This window comes from Panthera leo, chromosome A3, assembly GCF_018350215.1.
Source record: "Panthera leo isolate Ple1 chromosome A3, P.leo_Ple1_pat1.1, whole genome shotgun sequence".
NCBI lineage: Eukaryota > Metazoa > Chordata > Mammalia > Carnivora > Felidae > Panthera > Panthera leo.
In genome coordinates, this window is record NC_056681.1 from 104,333,562 (window position 1) to 104,350,288 (window position 16,727).

Consider the following 16,727-nt stretch of genomic DNA (forward strand, 5'->3'; position numbering starts at 1 on the left):
TAGGAGGAATGGGAGGTCGTGTTTGTCTTGATTCAGGGATGTTGCGGGATTGTGCCTTGATTTCCTGTGTTGGCTTTTCTTAGGTGACAAGTAGCTGTGTATGGAAGTTTCTGCAAGTTTACTGCAAGGCAAGAGTAATCGTCATGGCTCCTATCTCCACTTGTAGGGTCGCTTTCTGAGGACTCAGACCTTCCCGGTGCTGAAAACCCTAAAGAAAATGGCATGATCACTGTGTTGCTGACCGCTGCATCCCAGGTGGGTTTGGTTTTCTTTTTTTTTTCTTTTCTTCTCAGAACCGGAATACAGTTTCTGCCATTGTTATGGAATCGCTCAGCCCTGATTCCTAGACCACTGAGTTCATCCTGATAAAATGATGAGTGACGAGCCTGACAGTAAATGCTCCTTACTTGTGCAGAACTTTCCTTTCGGCATTACTTCTTGATCCGCTTAGTACCCGATTCACTCTTACTAGCTCTTCAGCACTGTCATTGGCCTCATGGTCAGATGCAAAGTGATAAAAGCCAGTTTCCCTGCCTCATGAAATTTACTGAGGAAATAAGATAGAGATAAAAAAAAAAAAAAAAGATAGCTAATCAGCAAAAATGAAAGTCATTTCATACAGAAATTACTGGTACAGACAAGTCCTAAAAGGCCTTGGAAGAGGTTTTCCTTCCCCCCCCCACCGCCCCCCCCATTCTCTAGAGAACTTGGGATAAAAAATACTGGGATAAAAGCTGCACTTCGGAAAATATGAGAGTAGGTAACTAGAGAATAGAATACAGAATTATTCTGTATTGCTTTGGCTTTGGCCAAAAGTCTATAAGTGAGTTGGAGGTCTTCAAAGGCTATGTGTGTCACTGTAGAGTGACCTGAAGTGTGGTAAGGGAAGCTTAGGTCCGTAGCCAGACTGCAAGAAAACCTACGCTGGGTCTCATTCCAAAGGTAAATAAAGCCCCACGAAAGTTTGTAGAGGCCCGGCAAGATGAAACACGCCTCCCTCGGATTGAAGGGAAGTTAGTCAAGGTGCTTCTGCTGGATCTGGCCTCGGATGATGAGACAATGGCAGACTCTGTGGGAAAGGCACTGGGACTGTTTGACAACTTCAGACCTGCCTCACAGCGCACTGTGAAACACTGGGGACTCTGATCTGAATTTGTAGATCTCGTTCGGAAAACAGGGGAGAGAAAGTAGCATCTGCTGGACAGTTTCCGGTTGATCTTCCTGTGTCTTCCAACTCCAGCACATGCACGCAGGGCAGCAACTCCATGAACGAGTTTGACTGCTGCGGTTCTCTCGGGGAACTAAAGTCTAAAAGGAGTGCCGGTTAGTCTGTTACTGTTAGCATTGTTTGTAAAGAGAGAAGACCATAAAAATTGTATTGCTGTGTGATCACTCCCGAGGCATACGGTCTTAAGGGACCAGAAACTTAAATAGAGGCAACTGGGTGGCTCAGTCTGTGAGGCCTCAGACTTTAGCTCAGGTCATGAAATGTGGGAAATAAAGAGTTAAATTATTTCGAGCAGGGGATTTTCCAAGTAGGTAGTTCTTTTAACTTTATTTTATTGTGCGAATTATTTTACCAGTTGTTTTAGAGGGCTGTGTCATAAACGTTAGAATGCTGACTGCAAGCAAAATCACCCAGTATATTCATTTATGCGCTCAGGGAGCTATGGCAAAAGTGGTGGCTCAAAGCAAGACAAGACTGTTTCATTTGCTAGCATCCCAGAGACTGGTCTGTTTTAATGTATCACAATTAAAGTTGTACAGAAAGTTTTTTTCGTGTAGAATGAGAAAAATTATTAGACATCTGTCTTAGCAGGAAATCGATTCAGCTATAGATTCAGAGGACCATTACCCACTCTGTTCCCTTTCCCTACATTTTAGTAGACAGTCTGAACTTTGTGCCTGCCATCTAGATCAAGGTTAGGCTTGCCCTCCTGCAGTGTTTTCAATGTATGGTATGTTCTGTTCCCCTCTCCACCTCTGTTCCCACGCATATTCTTTTTTGAGTGAGAGTGAGAGGGGGAGGGGCGGAGAGAGAGAGGGAGACAGAGAATCCCAAGCAGGCTCCACACTATCAGCACAGAGCCTGATGTGGGGCTTAAACTCATGAACTGTGAGATCATGACCTGAGTTGAAATCAAGAGTCAGATGCTTAACCGAGCCACCCAGGCGCCCCTCCCACACACACTTTTATAGAACATCCCGTGCAAACTTCCTGTGTTCCTTCCTTCATTCAGCTGTTTGACACATGCTTAGTGTTCCTGCGCTGTGCCAGATAACTAGGGTTGCTTCGGTGAGCAAAATTGGACCCGGTTAGCCTCTGTTCTCATGGAGCTCACTGTCCAATGAGAGAGACAGACGTCAATCACAAAGTCCCCTCAGTGTGTGCAAAACCCAAGAGAAGTGAACTTGGTGCTACAACCCTACAAGCCCAGGGAAGGCTTCTCTGAGGAGGTAACACCTGAGCTGAGATCTGAAGTGTGAGTAGGATTAAAATAGCTGAAAGGCCCCGCGTCAGGCTCTGTGCTTACAGCTCGGAGCCTGGAGCCTGCTGGGGATTCTGTGTCTCCCTCTCTCTCTGTGTACCTCCCCTGCTCACGCCTGTCTCTGTCTCTCTCTCTCTCAAAAATAAATAAGCATTAAAAAAAAAAATTTTTTTTAAATAGCTGAAAGGATCAGATGGGGGAGAACATTCAAGAACAGGAAGCAGCATGTAGAAAGGGGTAAAAGGGAATGTGGCACGCATTTCAAGCAGCTGAAAGGCAGCCACCAACTGGAACACAGGGGACATGGGGGGAGTCGTGTAAGATAGGTTAGAAAGTACATGGAGCAAAGGACGGGGGCTATCAGATTGATCAGGGCCACTATGAGAAATGGTGAGAACACGTTAGGAACTTTCATACTTTGGGCTTGAGACACTGTTTTACAAATAAATATATATTCTGTGACGTGTAGCAAACATCTCAATTTTTAATACGTATTGGACTGATTGTGTTCTCAAAGGAGAATTAGAGAGAAAACTGTTTCCTATTTCTTGAACCCCTTATATTTTAAAACCATATCACAAAGAACAGAGTTAACTCATAATTATATTTTCTCCACTTTCCCATGTCTAAATGGTAACGATGTCTGTAGTTCTATAATTTAATTTACCAATGCATAAACTAATGACTTGGTGCCTTCAGATTTTACAACGAAGGTTCCTTCCTTCTTTCCGGTTACATGCAATTCTGATACATTGAGGCAAGGAGTGAGTCTGTGGCTACAGATACACCAGAGAATCTTACTGTTGGAAGGGATGTTAGACGTCATTTTGTCTAACCCTCGTGTCCATCCTCTCTTTCTGCTCTGAGTGGTTCTCAGAGGCTTCTGGAAGATCCCTTGGTGAGCACTGGTGTGTTTGCTTTTTCAGGAGTCATTGGTAATCAGGGATATGGCCGAGGCTCTCACCCAGTGGAAGCAGCTGAACCCTCCTCAGGTAGATGTGCCTGAGAAGCACAGGAATCTGGTCTTGCTGGGTAAGGGCAGCTCCCTCCTCCACTTTGAACTTACCCAGTGTCGTTTCTTTGCTTCCTTAGTTCCTAGGAGTTCTGAGGTTCTTAGATTCAAGGATTCTTCATCGTCGTGTAAGTCCTGAGACAGGCAATGTCTACTTTTGTTTCTGGATACACGTTTAACCCTCCCACAGTTAGAGATGGACACCTTTTGATTATATTTGCCTAGGTGGTAGCATCCTTCTTCTCTACTCCATGACCAAGGATGTTGAGATGAAATTCTAGTGAAAATACCTCTTAAGAAATGGATGCTTATTCTTTTAATAGAGAGAGCTATTCTTTTAATAGAGACTCAGTTGTTCTGCTCAGATAGACCCCATATCCTCTTCCTCCCTTTTTTTAAGCACCATTGAGGGAGAAATCCAAAACCAGCCTCTCTCTTTCTTTCTCTTATGCTGTCTCTCCTAACAACCAAGGAAATCATACCGAACTCTTGACCAAACTAATTTTTCTTTTCCCATGAGCAGGGCTTCCAATTTCCAAGCCTGATGCGATCTCTCCTTTGGAGTGCGGAAAGGAACTGGAGAGAGAAGTCTCAAAAGCAGCTCTTTCAGGTGAGTGATGACATAAAACCCAGATGGTCATTGGGATCAAATGGACCAAAGCATCTTCAAAGTGCTTGTGGAGGAGCCTTTCCAGATTTCGTTAGACCCGTGAAAAAGTTGAAGTGAAGTCCCTTTCTCCCATGCCACATTCCAGCTCTGTGGATGGTCATCTATTAAAATTCATAATTAAAAAAAAAATTTTTTTTTAGAAAGTAATACTTTCCACCCTTTCAAACCAATTCTTTTCCCCAAATAAGGTACAATGAAATCAACATTTTTTTTTTGATGAGTCACCATTGAAACCATATTTATTTCCTACCTGGGGATAATTGTATCCTGAAAATTCACTAAGCATGATTGTTTCCTTTTTTTTTTTTTTTTTTTTTAAGTCTTTTATTTTTATTTTATTTTTTAAATTTACATCCAAATTAGTTAGCATATAGTGCAACAATGGTTTCAGGAGTAGATTCCTTAGTGCCCCTTCCCCACTTAGCCCATCCCCCCTCCCACACCCCCTCCAGTAACCCTCTGTTTGTTCTCCATATTTATGAGTCTCTTCTGTTTTGTCCCCCTCCCTGTTTTTATATTATTTTTGCTTCCCTTCCCTTCTGTTCATCTGTTTTGTCTCTTAAAGTCCTCTTATGAGTGAAGTCATATGATATTTGTCTTTCTCTGACTGACTAATTTTACTTAGCATAATACCCTCCAGTTCCATCCACGTAGTTGCAGATGGCAAGATTTCATTCTTTTTGGTTGTCGAGTAATACTCCATTGTGTGTGTGTGTGTGTGTGTATATATATATATATATATATATATATATATATATATATACACCACATCTTTATTCATCCATCGATGGACATTTGGGCTCTTTCCATACTTTGGCTATTGTCGATAGTGCTGCTATAAACATGGGGGTGCATGTGTCCCTTCGAAACAGCACACCTGTATCCCCTGGATAAATGCCTAGTAGTGCAATTGCTGGGTCATAGGGTAGTTCTATTTTTAGTTTTTTGAGGAACCTCCACACTGTTTTCCAGAGTGGCTGCACCAGCTTGCATTCCCATGAAATCAACATTTTAATATTTGTTAATTATATGTTTGGGAGTTAGGTTCTAAACTAGGCTTTTTCATATATTTTTTATCTCTGCAGGATAAGGTGACTTTTTGTCTCAGACCAGATTGTCACAGATTGACTAAAAATCAATCTCTGAGTTTCCCCTTGCCTTTCTCTCTATGTAAGTGGACGCAGCATAGTATAGTGGTTGAGTGCAGATTTTGAAACCACTTTGTTCAAAGCCGATCTCAACTACTTACTAGCCCTGTGACCTTTGACAAGTGAATTATCCTCTCTGTGATTCAAATTCCCCAGCTATAAAATGGGGATAATGATCGCACTTAGCTCCTAGATTTGCTGTGAGGATCAAATGAAGTAATCCAAGAGAAATGCTTCGACTAGTACCTAGCTAAATGCTAAGTAAATGATAACTATTAAGTCCTGGTAACTTTTTTGTGATAGATACCATGAATTTGACCTGATCATTTCTATCCAACTAGATACTGCAATAGACTGCCAGCTAGTTTTACGTCCTTTGGTCTTACCCTTATCTAACTGACGCAGCATATCACTACTAGATTCCCCACTCTGCCAGTTCTGTATTATTCTACCTGCTTCTAAAGTTTTTGTTACTACCTGCCTAACCGTTTTATCTTCTGTATTCTCCAACTCGAACCCTTAACACCAGACAAGCAGTCTCTTATTTTCTTCCGCCAACTGTGTGTTCTCCAAATATTTGGGATTTAATTCCTCTACTACCCCTTAGCTGAAAGTCCATTTGCATTTAACTTATTTCTGTCTATTTGCTTTTTAAAATCCCAGACACTTCCCTGATTATGATGTGTAGCTCACAACATTGTATTATATTGATTTACTTTATGTATTTTTTTAATTATTTTATTTTATTTTTATTTTTTTAATGTTTATTTATTTTTGAGACAGAGAGAGAGAGAGCATGAATGGGGGAGGGTCAGAGAGAGAGGGAGACACAGAATCTGAAGCAGACTCCAGGCTCTGAGCTGTCAGCACAGAGCCCGATGCAGGGCTCGAACTCACAGACTGTGAGATCATGACCTAAGCTGAAGTCAGAAGCTCAACTGACTGAGCCACCCAGGCACCCCTTTTTAAAAATTTTTTTTAACATTTATTTTTGAGAGTGAGAGAGACAGAGCATAAGCAGGGGAGGGGCAGAGAGAGAGAAGGAGACACAGAACCCGAAGTAGGTTCTAGGCTCCAAGCTGTCAGCACAGGGCCAACGCGGGGCTAGAACTCACGGACTGCGAGATCATGACCTGAGCTGAAGTCAGACGCCCAACCGACTGAGCCACTCAGGCGCCCCTATATTGATTTATTTTATGTAGAGTCATGGTTGGAATGGAAATTAAAGACCGTTTAAGCCTGAAAATAAACATTTTTAGCATTTTTAACTTTAATCCCAAAATTCTTACTCAAAAGCCTAGGATTTGGAGCAGGTATCCTGACAAGTTGGGACCAATCTGAGCATGTAGAGATTTGGCCTTCTCCTCCCTACATGCTACTCATTTTTTTAAACGTATATATATATTTTTTTTTTTTTAATTTTTTTTTAACGTTTATTTATTTTTGAGACAGAGAGAGACAGAGCCTGAACAGGGGAGGGGCAGAGAGAGAGGGAGACACAGAATCCAAAACAGGCTCCAGGTTCTGAGCTGTCAGCACAGAGCCTGACGCGGGGCTCGAACTCCCGGACCGTGAGATCATGACCTGAGCTGAAGTCGGACGCTTAACCGACCGAGCCACCCAGGCGCCCCTAAACGTATATATTTGTAAGTTTATTTATTTATTTTGAGAGAGAGAGAGAAAGAGGGAGAGCAAGAGCATGTGATCAGGGGAGGGTTAGACAGAGAGGGAGAGAGAATCCCAAGCAGGCTCCACACTGTCAGTGCAGAGCCCAATGCGGGGCTGGAACTTACAAACCATGAGATCATAACCTGAGCTGAAATCAAAAGTTGGACGCTTAACTGACTGAGCCACCCAGGCGCCCCTTATTTTTTTTTTAACTTCATTCCATTTAATTGTTTGTAGTTTGTTGTTATTGGGCAATCAAAGGTGATCAGTTACTTCTTTTTTTTTTAATCTTTATTTCTGAGAAAGAGAGAGAGAAAGAGTGTGTGTGTAAGCGGGGGAGGAACAGAGAGGAGACACAGAATCCCAAGCAGGCTCCAGGCTCTGAGCTGTCAGCACAGAGCCCTACGCAGGGCTCGAACCCACAGACTGTGAGATCATGACCTGAGCTGAAGTCAGACGCTTAACTGACTGAGCCACCCAGGCACCCCAGTCAGTTACTTCTTAATCACCAAGTGTTGTGATGGTGTAAATTTGTCGATCTGGACCACTTTGAATGCTAGCTTAGAGAATCTGTGTCTCATCTTGAGGCAACAAAACCACCAGAGATTTTTGTTTAACAGCGACAGTTTTGAAGGTTAGTCTGTTAGCAGTGATTGGGAAATACTAGGATGGGGAAGGATTGGTGGCAAGGAGATCAGCTACTGATGGCTATTCTCAAAGCACGAAGCGCAGAAGTTCCAGTGAGGGGGTAATAGGGGGCAATCCCTGAAAGACTGTCTTCTCTGTCTCTGCCACAGCCGGTTTCTAAAATCTTATCTGCCATTTCCCCACATTACCTCTGTTTAGTCTTCTCTGTTATTCTTTCTCATCTCCTACCCTACTAGGTAGAGGAATTTTGAGTACCTGCTCACTGTCTCCCTTTTGTGCAGCTGAACTTCTTTGCCCCCCCCATCTTTGTTTTCTCACGTTCTCTCAAGATTGCAAAGCTATTTTTGAGAGCTTTCGAGTTCCTGTGTTCCCTGTAAGCATGTTTTCATTTGTTTGTTTTTCATTATTTTCCTACCACATCAAATATTTTTCTTTCCTGTGTAGGAAATGGTACATGTGTATTTTTGTTTCTTTCAGACTGGGAGACAAGACCAGAGAGTAAGGACCTAACTCCAGAGCAAGGTATTTCTGAAGAAGAATCAGCCCCTGGGGTGTTAATAGCAAGATTTCCAAAGGAAAGTTCCAGTGAATACGAGGATTCTTCAGAGAGTCAGCAGGAAAACCATGAGAAACATTTAATACAGGAGGTTGTCACTCAGAAGAAATCTTCTGGGGAGAGAAGTTACCAGTGTCATGAATTTGGGAGAAGTTTTAGTCGAAGGTCATTACTTGTTCAACAGCAAGGAGAGAGACTACATAACTGTGATTCATTTAAAAAGAACTTAAAACAAAATTCAGATCTAATGAGGCACGAGAAAGTTTGTGCAGAAAAGAAACCTTGGAAGTGTAATGAGTGTGAGAAAGCCTTTAGTTACTACTCAGCTTTTGTCTTGCATCAGAGAATTCACACAGGAGAAAAACCCTACGAATGTAATGAATGTGGTAAAGCTTTTAGCCAGAGTATACATCTTACTCTACACCAGAGAATTCATACTGGAGAGAAACCCTACGAGTGTCACGAATGTGGGAAAGCCTTCAGTCACCGCTCTGCCCTTATTCGGCATCATATAATTCATACTGGAGAGAAACCCTATGAATGCAATGAATGTGGGAAGGCCTTTAATCAGAGCTCATACCTCACTCAACATCAGCGAATTCATACTGGAGAGAAACCTTATGAGTGTAATGAATGTGGGAAGGCCTTTAGCCAAAGCACATTCCTTACCCAGCATCAGGTCATTCACACTGGAGAGAAACCCTATAAGTGTAATGAATGTGGGAAAGCCTTTAGCGATCGATCAGGCCTTATTCAGCACCAGAGAACTCATACTGGGGAGAGGCCTTATGAGTGTAATGAGTGTGGGAAAGCCTTTGGCTACTGTTCAGCCCTGACTCAACACCAGAGAACTCACACTGGGGAGAAACCCTATAAATGCAATGATTGTGCCAAAGCCTTCAGTGACCGCTCAGCCCTCATTCGTCATCAGAGAACACACACTGGAGAGAAACCTTACAAGTGTAAGGACTGTGGAAAAGCTTTCAGCCAGAGCTCATCTCTTACAAAGCATCAGAAAACTCACACTGGAGAAAAACCCTATAAGTGTAAGGAATGTGGAAAAGCTTTCAGCCAGAGTTCATCCCTTTCTCAACATCAGAAAACTCATGCTGGAGGGAAAACCAAAGAATACGGAAAAGCCTTTAGTGAGCATTCAGCCTTTGGCCAGCAAAAGAGAATTCATACTGGATAAAGACTATGTAAATGTGGTACATTTGGAAGATTTTTATTGAACATTTACTAAACGTGTGAGCGCTACAAAGGAGTTTAAGAATGTGTTACAAACAAGATATTAATTGAGAAGTCATTGTTGACACGGGACATAGCTTACTTAGAATGTGAAGGAGGAGTTTTACATTTTTTTCAGTGCAACAGAGGACTTTGAATTTCCCTGGGGAAAGAGGAAGATTATTTCCAGCACCCTAATGTGTATGTAAGCTTCCAAATCCTTGAGAGAGAAACAGGGTGTGCGATGATGGAAAGAAGACATCTTGTCTGGGCTGGGTCGTCTCTTAATGCTAAGGAGATGGAGTTTTAAAGAGATGAGTGGTTCTTTAGGGAAGTTGCAGAGGCAGAAATAAGAGATTGAGAATTCACAATGAGTTTGTCCAGGGTTGAGAGTGGAGGTGAAAGGGAAGTTGTCCTTAGGCTCAAGTACAAGGGCACTTAGGAGGTAGATGGGAAGGAGAGAGAAAGAGAACCGGGGGAATGAACTCAAGAAATGTTGATTGAGATAACTGCTCAAACGAGTGCTCCCAACTGGGGAAATATTCATCAGTTGGTCAGTTGCAGTTTCTACCCTGAAGCCAAGGAACACTGGCCTCGCAGTCTGCTTCTGCACTTTCTGTCTTTGAGATCTTGCTTGTTGATTTGCTGCCTGCTAAGAATCGCGTTAACTCCAAGGGTCAAGACTGACAGCCTAGAAAGTACAGCAGGGAACTTTGATGTTTTCAGTCTATTTTAAGCTACCTATTTTAAGCTAAGTTCCCTGAGAATGTGCTTATTTATAAAGATGTTACCTCAATTGTCTGTAGTTAGTACTTTAGGCTTATTCATACCATAGTAAAATTTAGTTGTAGACCTGAACTTACACTGCGTATTGGATTGTGAAAGACTTGAAAAGAGTCCAAAATACTTCCTTTCACCATTTTACTCTTGCGTAGAAGCAGACGATGCCTTTGCATATATATTTTTTTCATTGAAACTTCAAAGGTTGTCATTGCACACGTTTTGAGTACTGTGTTTTTAGTTTTCACAAGTTTGTGTGTCTTGATGTGGATTTCTTTGAGTTTATCCTGTTTTATGAACTTCAGTCTGTAGGTTTATGTCTTTTGCCATATTTGGGGAACATTTAGCCCTCATTTATTTGAATACATTTTTTGGCCCTCGCTCCTTCTCTCCTTCCAGGACCCTGATGACACGAATGTTAGGTCTTTGATTGTAGTTCCGAAGGTTCCTGAGGTTCTGTTTTTCTTCCTTTTTCCCCCCAGTATGTTTTATCTCACTCTTCTCAGGCTACCATAACAAAACACCATAGACTGGGTGGTTCAAACAACAGAATTTCTCAGTTTTGGAGGCTGGGAAGTCCAAGATCAAGGTGTCAGCTTTGGCCTCTGGTGAGGGCTCTCTTCCCGGATTGCAGAAGGCCATGTTCTTGCTGTGTCCTCACACAGCCTTTTTTTCCCCTTTTTTTTTTCTCTTTCTTTCTTTCTTTCTTTCTTCTTCTTCTTCTTTTTCTTCTTCTTCTTTTTTTTTTTTTTAATTTTTTTTTTCAACGTTTTTTATTTATTTTTGGGACAGAGAGAGACAGAGCATGAACGGGGGAGGGGCAGAGAGAGAGGGAGACACAGAATCGGAAACAGGCTCCAGGCTCCGAGCCATCAGCCCAGAGCCTGACGCGGGGCTCAAACTCACGGACCGCGAGATCGTGACCTGGCTGAAGTCGGACGCTTAACCGACTGCGCCATCCAGGCGCCCCATTCTTCTTCTTCTTCTTCTTCTTCTTCTTCTTCTTCTTCTTCTTCTTCTTCTTCTTCTTCTTGTTTGTTTTGTGCTTACAGGTGAGAGAAAGCTTTCTCTTTCTCTTCCTGTAAAGGTTTAAGTCCTATCTGGTTACGACCCCAGCCTTATGACCTCATTTAACCTTAATTACCTCTGAAAAGCTCTGTGTCCAAATACAGTCACATTGAGAGCACTTCAACATGAATTTGGGGGACACACAATTCAGTCCATAGCATTCTGCCCGCGGCTCCCCCAAATTCATGACCATGCAAAATACCTTTGCTCTATCCCAGCATTCCCTCAGATCTTGACTCATTCCAGCATCAAGTCTGAAGTCTTACCTAAATATCACGTAAATCAGATCTGTGTGAGGCTTGAGGTGTAATTTAGCGAGGCAAAATTCTTGTCCAGCTGTGAGCCTATAAAACCAGATAAGTTATGTGTTTACAAAATATGATTGTGGGACAGGCATATGATAGATATTGTCATTCCAAAAGGGAGAAATAGGAAAGAAGGAAAGAGTGAGAGGTCTCTAGCAAGTCCAAAACATAGCAAGACAAACTCCATGAAGTCTTAAGTCTTGAGAACAATGCTCTTTGACTTGATGGCCCACCTTACAGACCCACTGAGGCCATGATCCCACTTTCTGGGCCCACTGGTACAGCAGTCCCACCACCAAGGCCCTGCTGGGCATCCCTGCCTCCAAAACTTTGGTTGTTGGCCATCTGGCCTGTTGAAATGGAGGTGATGTCCGCGCTCTCTGAAACTGAGGAGGTAGTTTCAAACTGATGATCCTGAACTTGGCTTTCGAGTCATTCTTTTTTTGAAGCATAGAGCATGTCTAGCTGAATAGCCCTATTGTCTGGTCCTGTAGGATCTAAGAAGTCCCAGTCTTCCTCCATTTGTCTAGTTTTCCTGTCCCTTTAGTCCCAGCTGACAGTGTTTCTGTTGGTATAATCCCATTTTTATTCCTGGCTTCTGTGAAGAAGGCTGAACTTAATCACACCCATGAGTCACACCCATGAGTCACACCCATGATCTCTTTTTCAAGTGGTTGTTTAAGCCACACCCTTAGTGTTCTCTTCCAAACCAGTTTTCTCAGTTTTGCAATATGGGTGGACAGAATTTTCCAAATCTCCAAGTTCTAGGGTTTTGTTTTTTGTTTTGTTTGTTTGTTTGTTTGTTTGTTTGTTTTTGCTTAACAGTTCCTTCTTCGGTTCATCTCTCACCTCTCATATTTTGTGATAAGCAGGAAGGAGGACCCAGGCTGCACGTTCAATACTTTGCTTGGAAGTCCGTGTTGAACGTCTGGTTTCATTGCTCACAAGCTGTACCTTCCACAAAACACTAAAACACCGCTCAGCCCAGTACTTTGCCACTTTACCACAAGGATTGCCTTCCTTCCAGTGTCCAGTAATGTGTTCCTCATTTCTGAGATTTCATCAGAATGGGCTTTAACATCCATATTTCTAGTATGCACCCCAAAACCGCCAGACTCGACCTGTTACCCAGTTCCAAAGGTGCGTCCACATTTTAAGGTTATTTGTTGGAGCAGCACCCCTCTCCTAGGTACCCAAATCTGCTTGAGGGTGCCATTACAAAATAGACCGGGGGGCTCAAACAACAGAAATTAATTTCTCATAGTTCTAGAGGCTGGGAAGGCCAAGACCAAGGTGCCAGCTGATTTGGTTTCTGGTAAGAGGGTTCCCTTCCTCGCTTGTCGATGGCCACCTTCTGGCTGTGTCCTCACAGCCTCTCCTCCGTGCGTGCATGTGGTGTGGAAAGAATCCTCTCTTCTGTTCTCACAGGGCTACCAATCCTATCAGCTGAAGACCCCATACTTATGACCTCATTTAACCTCAACCTTCTAAAAGCGCTTTCTCTAGTCACCCATGGGTGGGGGGCAGTTAGGGCTTCAACATGAATTGGTGGTTTTGGAGGGGTTGACATATAATTCAGCCCATAGTGATTTTCCCTCTGTTCTTCAGGTTGGGTATTTTATATTGTTCTCTCTTCACCTTCACTGATTTCTTTCTCTGCCCCTTGCAGCCTGATGTTGAGTCCATCACTGGGTTTTATTTCAGGTATATTTTTCTGTTCCATTTGATTTTCTGTATTCTGTGTTTTTGTTTTTGTTTTTTCCCGAGGCTTTTTAAAATGTGTGTCAAGCATGTTTGTAATTGTCCATTGAGGCATTTTATGATGGCTGTTTTCAAATATTTATCAGGTAATTCCAGCAGCTGTATCATTTCAGTGTTGGCATCTGTGAGTTACCTTCTCCTGCAAGTTCGGATTTTCCTGGTTCTGTGTGTGATGGTGATTTTCCGTTGAACTCTGGACATTTTGAGTGTCATGTTATGAGACTCTGTATCCTGTTCAAAGCTTCTGTTTGGACAGGCTTCCTCTGACACCGCTCTGGTGAAGAAAGGGCTGAGGGGAGACTGCCTTGTTACTATACGTTGGTGTTGGAAATGCAGGTTCACCGGCCTCTACTGACACCTGGATCGGGGTCCTCACTACTGCTGGGTAGGGGTGGGAGTTACAACTCCCCACTAGGCCTCTACTGACACCAAACCAGTAAAGAAGGGGAGAAATATCTTGTCTCTGGGTAGAATTGGAGGCCTACTCTCCCCACAGTGTCTCCAATGACACTGCCAGGGTGGAATGCGGAAGGGGTTGGTTTTGAAAATTCTGTCCCTGACTTGACCCTCTCTGACACCAATGTGGTGTGGGGGTGGGGCATTGAGGAGCCTATCACAGACCGGAGAGGGTAGAAGTGTAGGCTCCCCAGTTGGTCTTTAGTGTTTGGCTGGAGTAGGATGGGTATGGTCTAAAAATTGCCTGTCTTGCTAGGCCACTCCTTTCCTCCTCCTTTGTCTAGAAAGAACAGACTTTTCTTGGGCCCTTTTTGGCCTGTGCCCATTGACATTTCTCAGTTGCCAGCTTCGTCAGAATCTGGTCTGGGATAAATGAAGCAAAACAAAACAAAACAAAAACCAAAACCCAAGGAACTCAGTGCTGTGTTGTTCTCCAGGTCTTGGAGAAGGACCAGTCTGTACTCTCTCCACCTTTCAGAATCATCTTATGTGGTTTTATACATAATATCCATACTCTAGAGAAATAGGGGAAAATACTACTACATATCCCATGACATCCTTTCAATTGGCACCAAAATCACAGGTCAAGTTGTCAAAGCCTTGTGGTGTGCATAGGTCATCTGCAACCAGTTAGGATTAAGGACCAAGAGGAATGCTCACTTGTTCCTCAAATGTAAGTTGGCCAGTTGGTAGGTAGAAACTACCAGGCTGCAAGCTTCATCTACCTTTTAGGGAACTATAGTTTTTAAGTTGAAACACTAGTATTTAATTGTAGATTACAAATTTCAGAAGGAAAGATAGATATGGCTAAGAATATAAACTATAGGGTTAATTTTTTTATTTATATTTGTTCCAAGAGCATGTAAAAACCACTGGAGAATTTACTTAAGAAATTTTGGTGGTGTTTTTCTATTATGTATTATCTATTTGTAGATATCTGTTCATTTTTATTTGGTACATAACACGGGATATCATAGAGAACCAACAAAATAAAGAATGAAAATCATTGGGATTTGGGACAAATCACTTCATCCTTTTAAATCTGTTTCCTCGTTTGTATGTTTTTAAAAATGTAATACCTCCTTCAGAGTGGCTAGATTATATAGATAATGGATGCAAAGTGATTTGCAAGCTATCAAGTGCTACATAACTATTAGGTATTGTTGATGTAATCATTTGTGACATGTCCATCATGTATGCTTTATGATGGTGTAGCCCAATAAAAATGACGATGAATATGTCAATGTGTCAAAAATGACGATGGAATGTGTCTTTTTATCTTTTTTTAAAAATAAGTTTTCTTAAACAGTAGTAAAGTCTGCATCTTTTGAGATGATCGTATGGTTTCCTTTCATCTCTTAAGGTGGTAAATGACTTATTTACTTATTTAATTAATTTTTATTTAAAATGTTTTTTTATTTTAAAGAGAGAGAGCACTAGTGGGGCAAAGGGGCAGAGGGAGAGAGAGAGAATCCCAAGCCGACTCTGACGCGGCGTGGAGCCCAGCATGGGGCCTGATCCCACAATTCTGGGATCATGACCTGAGCTAAACTCAACCGAGTCATCCAGGCACCCCAATGTAGTAAGTTACAATGATAGATTTTCTAATGTCAAAGAATACTTGCATTCTTGGGATTATCCAATTTCATGATTTTTCCCACTTCTGGAAGAGTTTGTGTTCCTTGAATGTTTAGTTGCTTTCACCTAGTTAACTGGATTTATTACGTGTGGAGTGTGTACCTTGGTTGGTTTTAGGGGCTATTCAGATCTTCTATTTTTTTCTTATTTAGATTTTTCTATTTCTGAAATTAAAAAAAATTTTTAATGTTTATTTTTAAGAGAGAGACAGAGTGCGAGCAAGGGAAGGGCAGAGTGGAGAGAGGGAGGGAGACAGACTCCTAAGCAGCCTCCAGGCTCTGAGCTGTCAGCAGGGAGCCCGATGCAGGCTTGAACTCACAAACTGTGAGATCATGACCTGAGCTGAAGTCGGACGCTTAACCTACTGAGCCACCCAGGCACCCCACTATTTCTAAAATTTTTTAATTGCGTTTTTCTAAAAAAAAAAAATTATTTATTTGTTTAAGTTTATTTATTTTTGAGAGAGAGACAGAGGGTGAGCAGGGGAGGGGCAGAGAAAGAGGGAGACAGAGAATCTCAAGAAGGCTTCGCACTGTCAGCACAGAGACTGATGTGGGGCTCGAACTCACAAAACCGTGAGATCATGACCTGAACCAAAACAAAGAGTAGGACACTTGACCTGCTAAGCCACATAGGTGCCCCTAAAAAAAATTTTTTTTTTGCCATTAAGTTGTTCAAATATTTTTACAGTATTTTCTTTAAAATCCCTGTTTTACTATGCTATGTCCTCTTTTTCATTCCTGGAAATGCTTATCCATAGTCTCTTTCTCTTGTTTGTGTTTCCAGAGGTTTGCCAATTTTACTAGTCTTTTAAAAGGACTAGTTTTGGGACTTTGGGGATTTTAACTGTATAAAGAAGTATCCGTTACATAAATAAAATTCACCCATTTCAAGTGTCCGGTGAGTTTTACAGATGTAATATCCATTTAACCACCACTATAATTTTGTGTGTGGGTTTATAGTACGGTTTCTTCCTTCTCTTTCTCCCCCGTCAATTTCATTGACCTTTTTAATAACCCAACTCTTAGTTTCATTGATTTTTTCTATTGTTTACCTATTCTCAAGTTCATTTGTTTCTGTCTAATCTTTATAGGTCATGGGCAGAGAGACGGAGAGAAGATGCTGACCTGGGGTTCTGCCTTTATTGGGGTCTGAGGGTTGGGTGCCTAGGATTTCTCGGGTTCACTCTGGTGAATTTGAAACATAAGAGCAGGACTTAGGGCACAGGATGGGGAAAGTGGGGTCAGTCCAGCTGTCAGTTATGTATGTTACCCAGGGCTTTCTGAAAGGGGAACATGGGT

The 16,727-nt window shown here is 42.1% G+C and overlaps 1 protein-coding gene across 1 annotated transcript; it reads left to right on the plus strand.

The window, feature by feature from the left end:
- The first annotated feature begins 32 nt into the window (after positions 1–32).
- On the plus strand, positions 33–10,865 carry LOC122216359 (zinc finger protein 501-like). Its single transcript, XM_042933100.1, has 4 exons — positions 33–255; positions 3,416–3,521; positions 4,025–4,111; positions 8,113–10,865. Exons 1-4 carry the CDS (start codon positions 223–225, stop codon positions 9,381–9,383), a joined length of 1,497 nt encoding a protein of 498 aa, XP_042789034.1. The 5' UTR covers positions 33–222; the 3' UTR covers positions 9,384–10,865.
- Positions 10,866–16,727: the final 5,862 nt, after the last annotated feature.

Bases quoted from the DNA above. Each gene is read 5' to 3' on its own strand.
- LOC122216359 (XM_042933100.1), top strand. From the start codon at position 223: ATGATCACTGTGTTGCTGACCGCTGCATCCCAG. The intron at 256-3,415 runs GTGGGTTTGGTT...TTGCTTTTTCAG, and splicing joins TGCTGACCGCTGCATCCCAG to GAGTCATTGGTAATCAGGGA. The intron at 3,522-4,024 runs GTAAGGGCAGCT...TCCCATGAGCAG, and splicing joins CAGGAATCTGGTCTTGCTGG to GGCTTCCAATTTCCAAGCCT.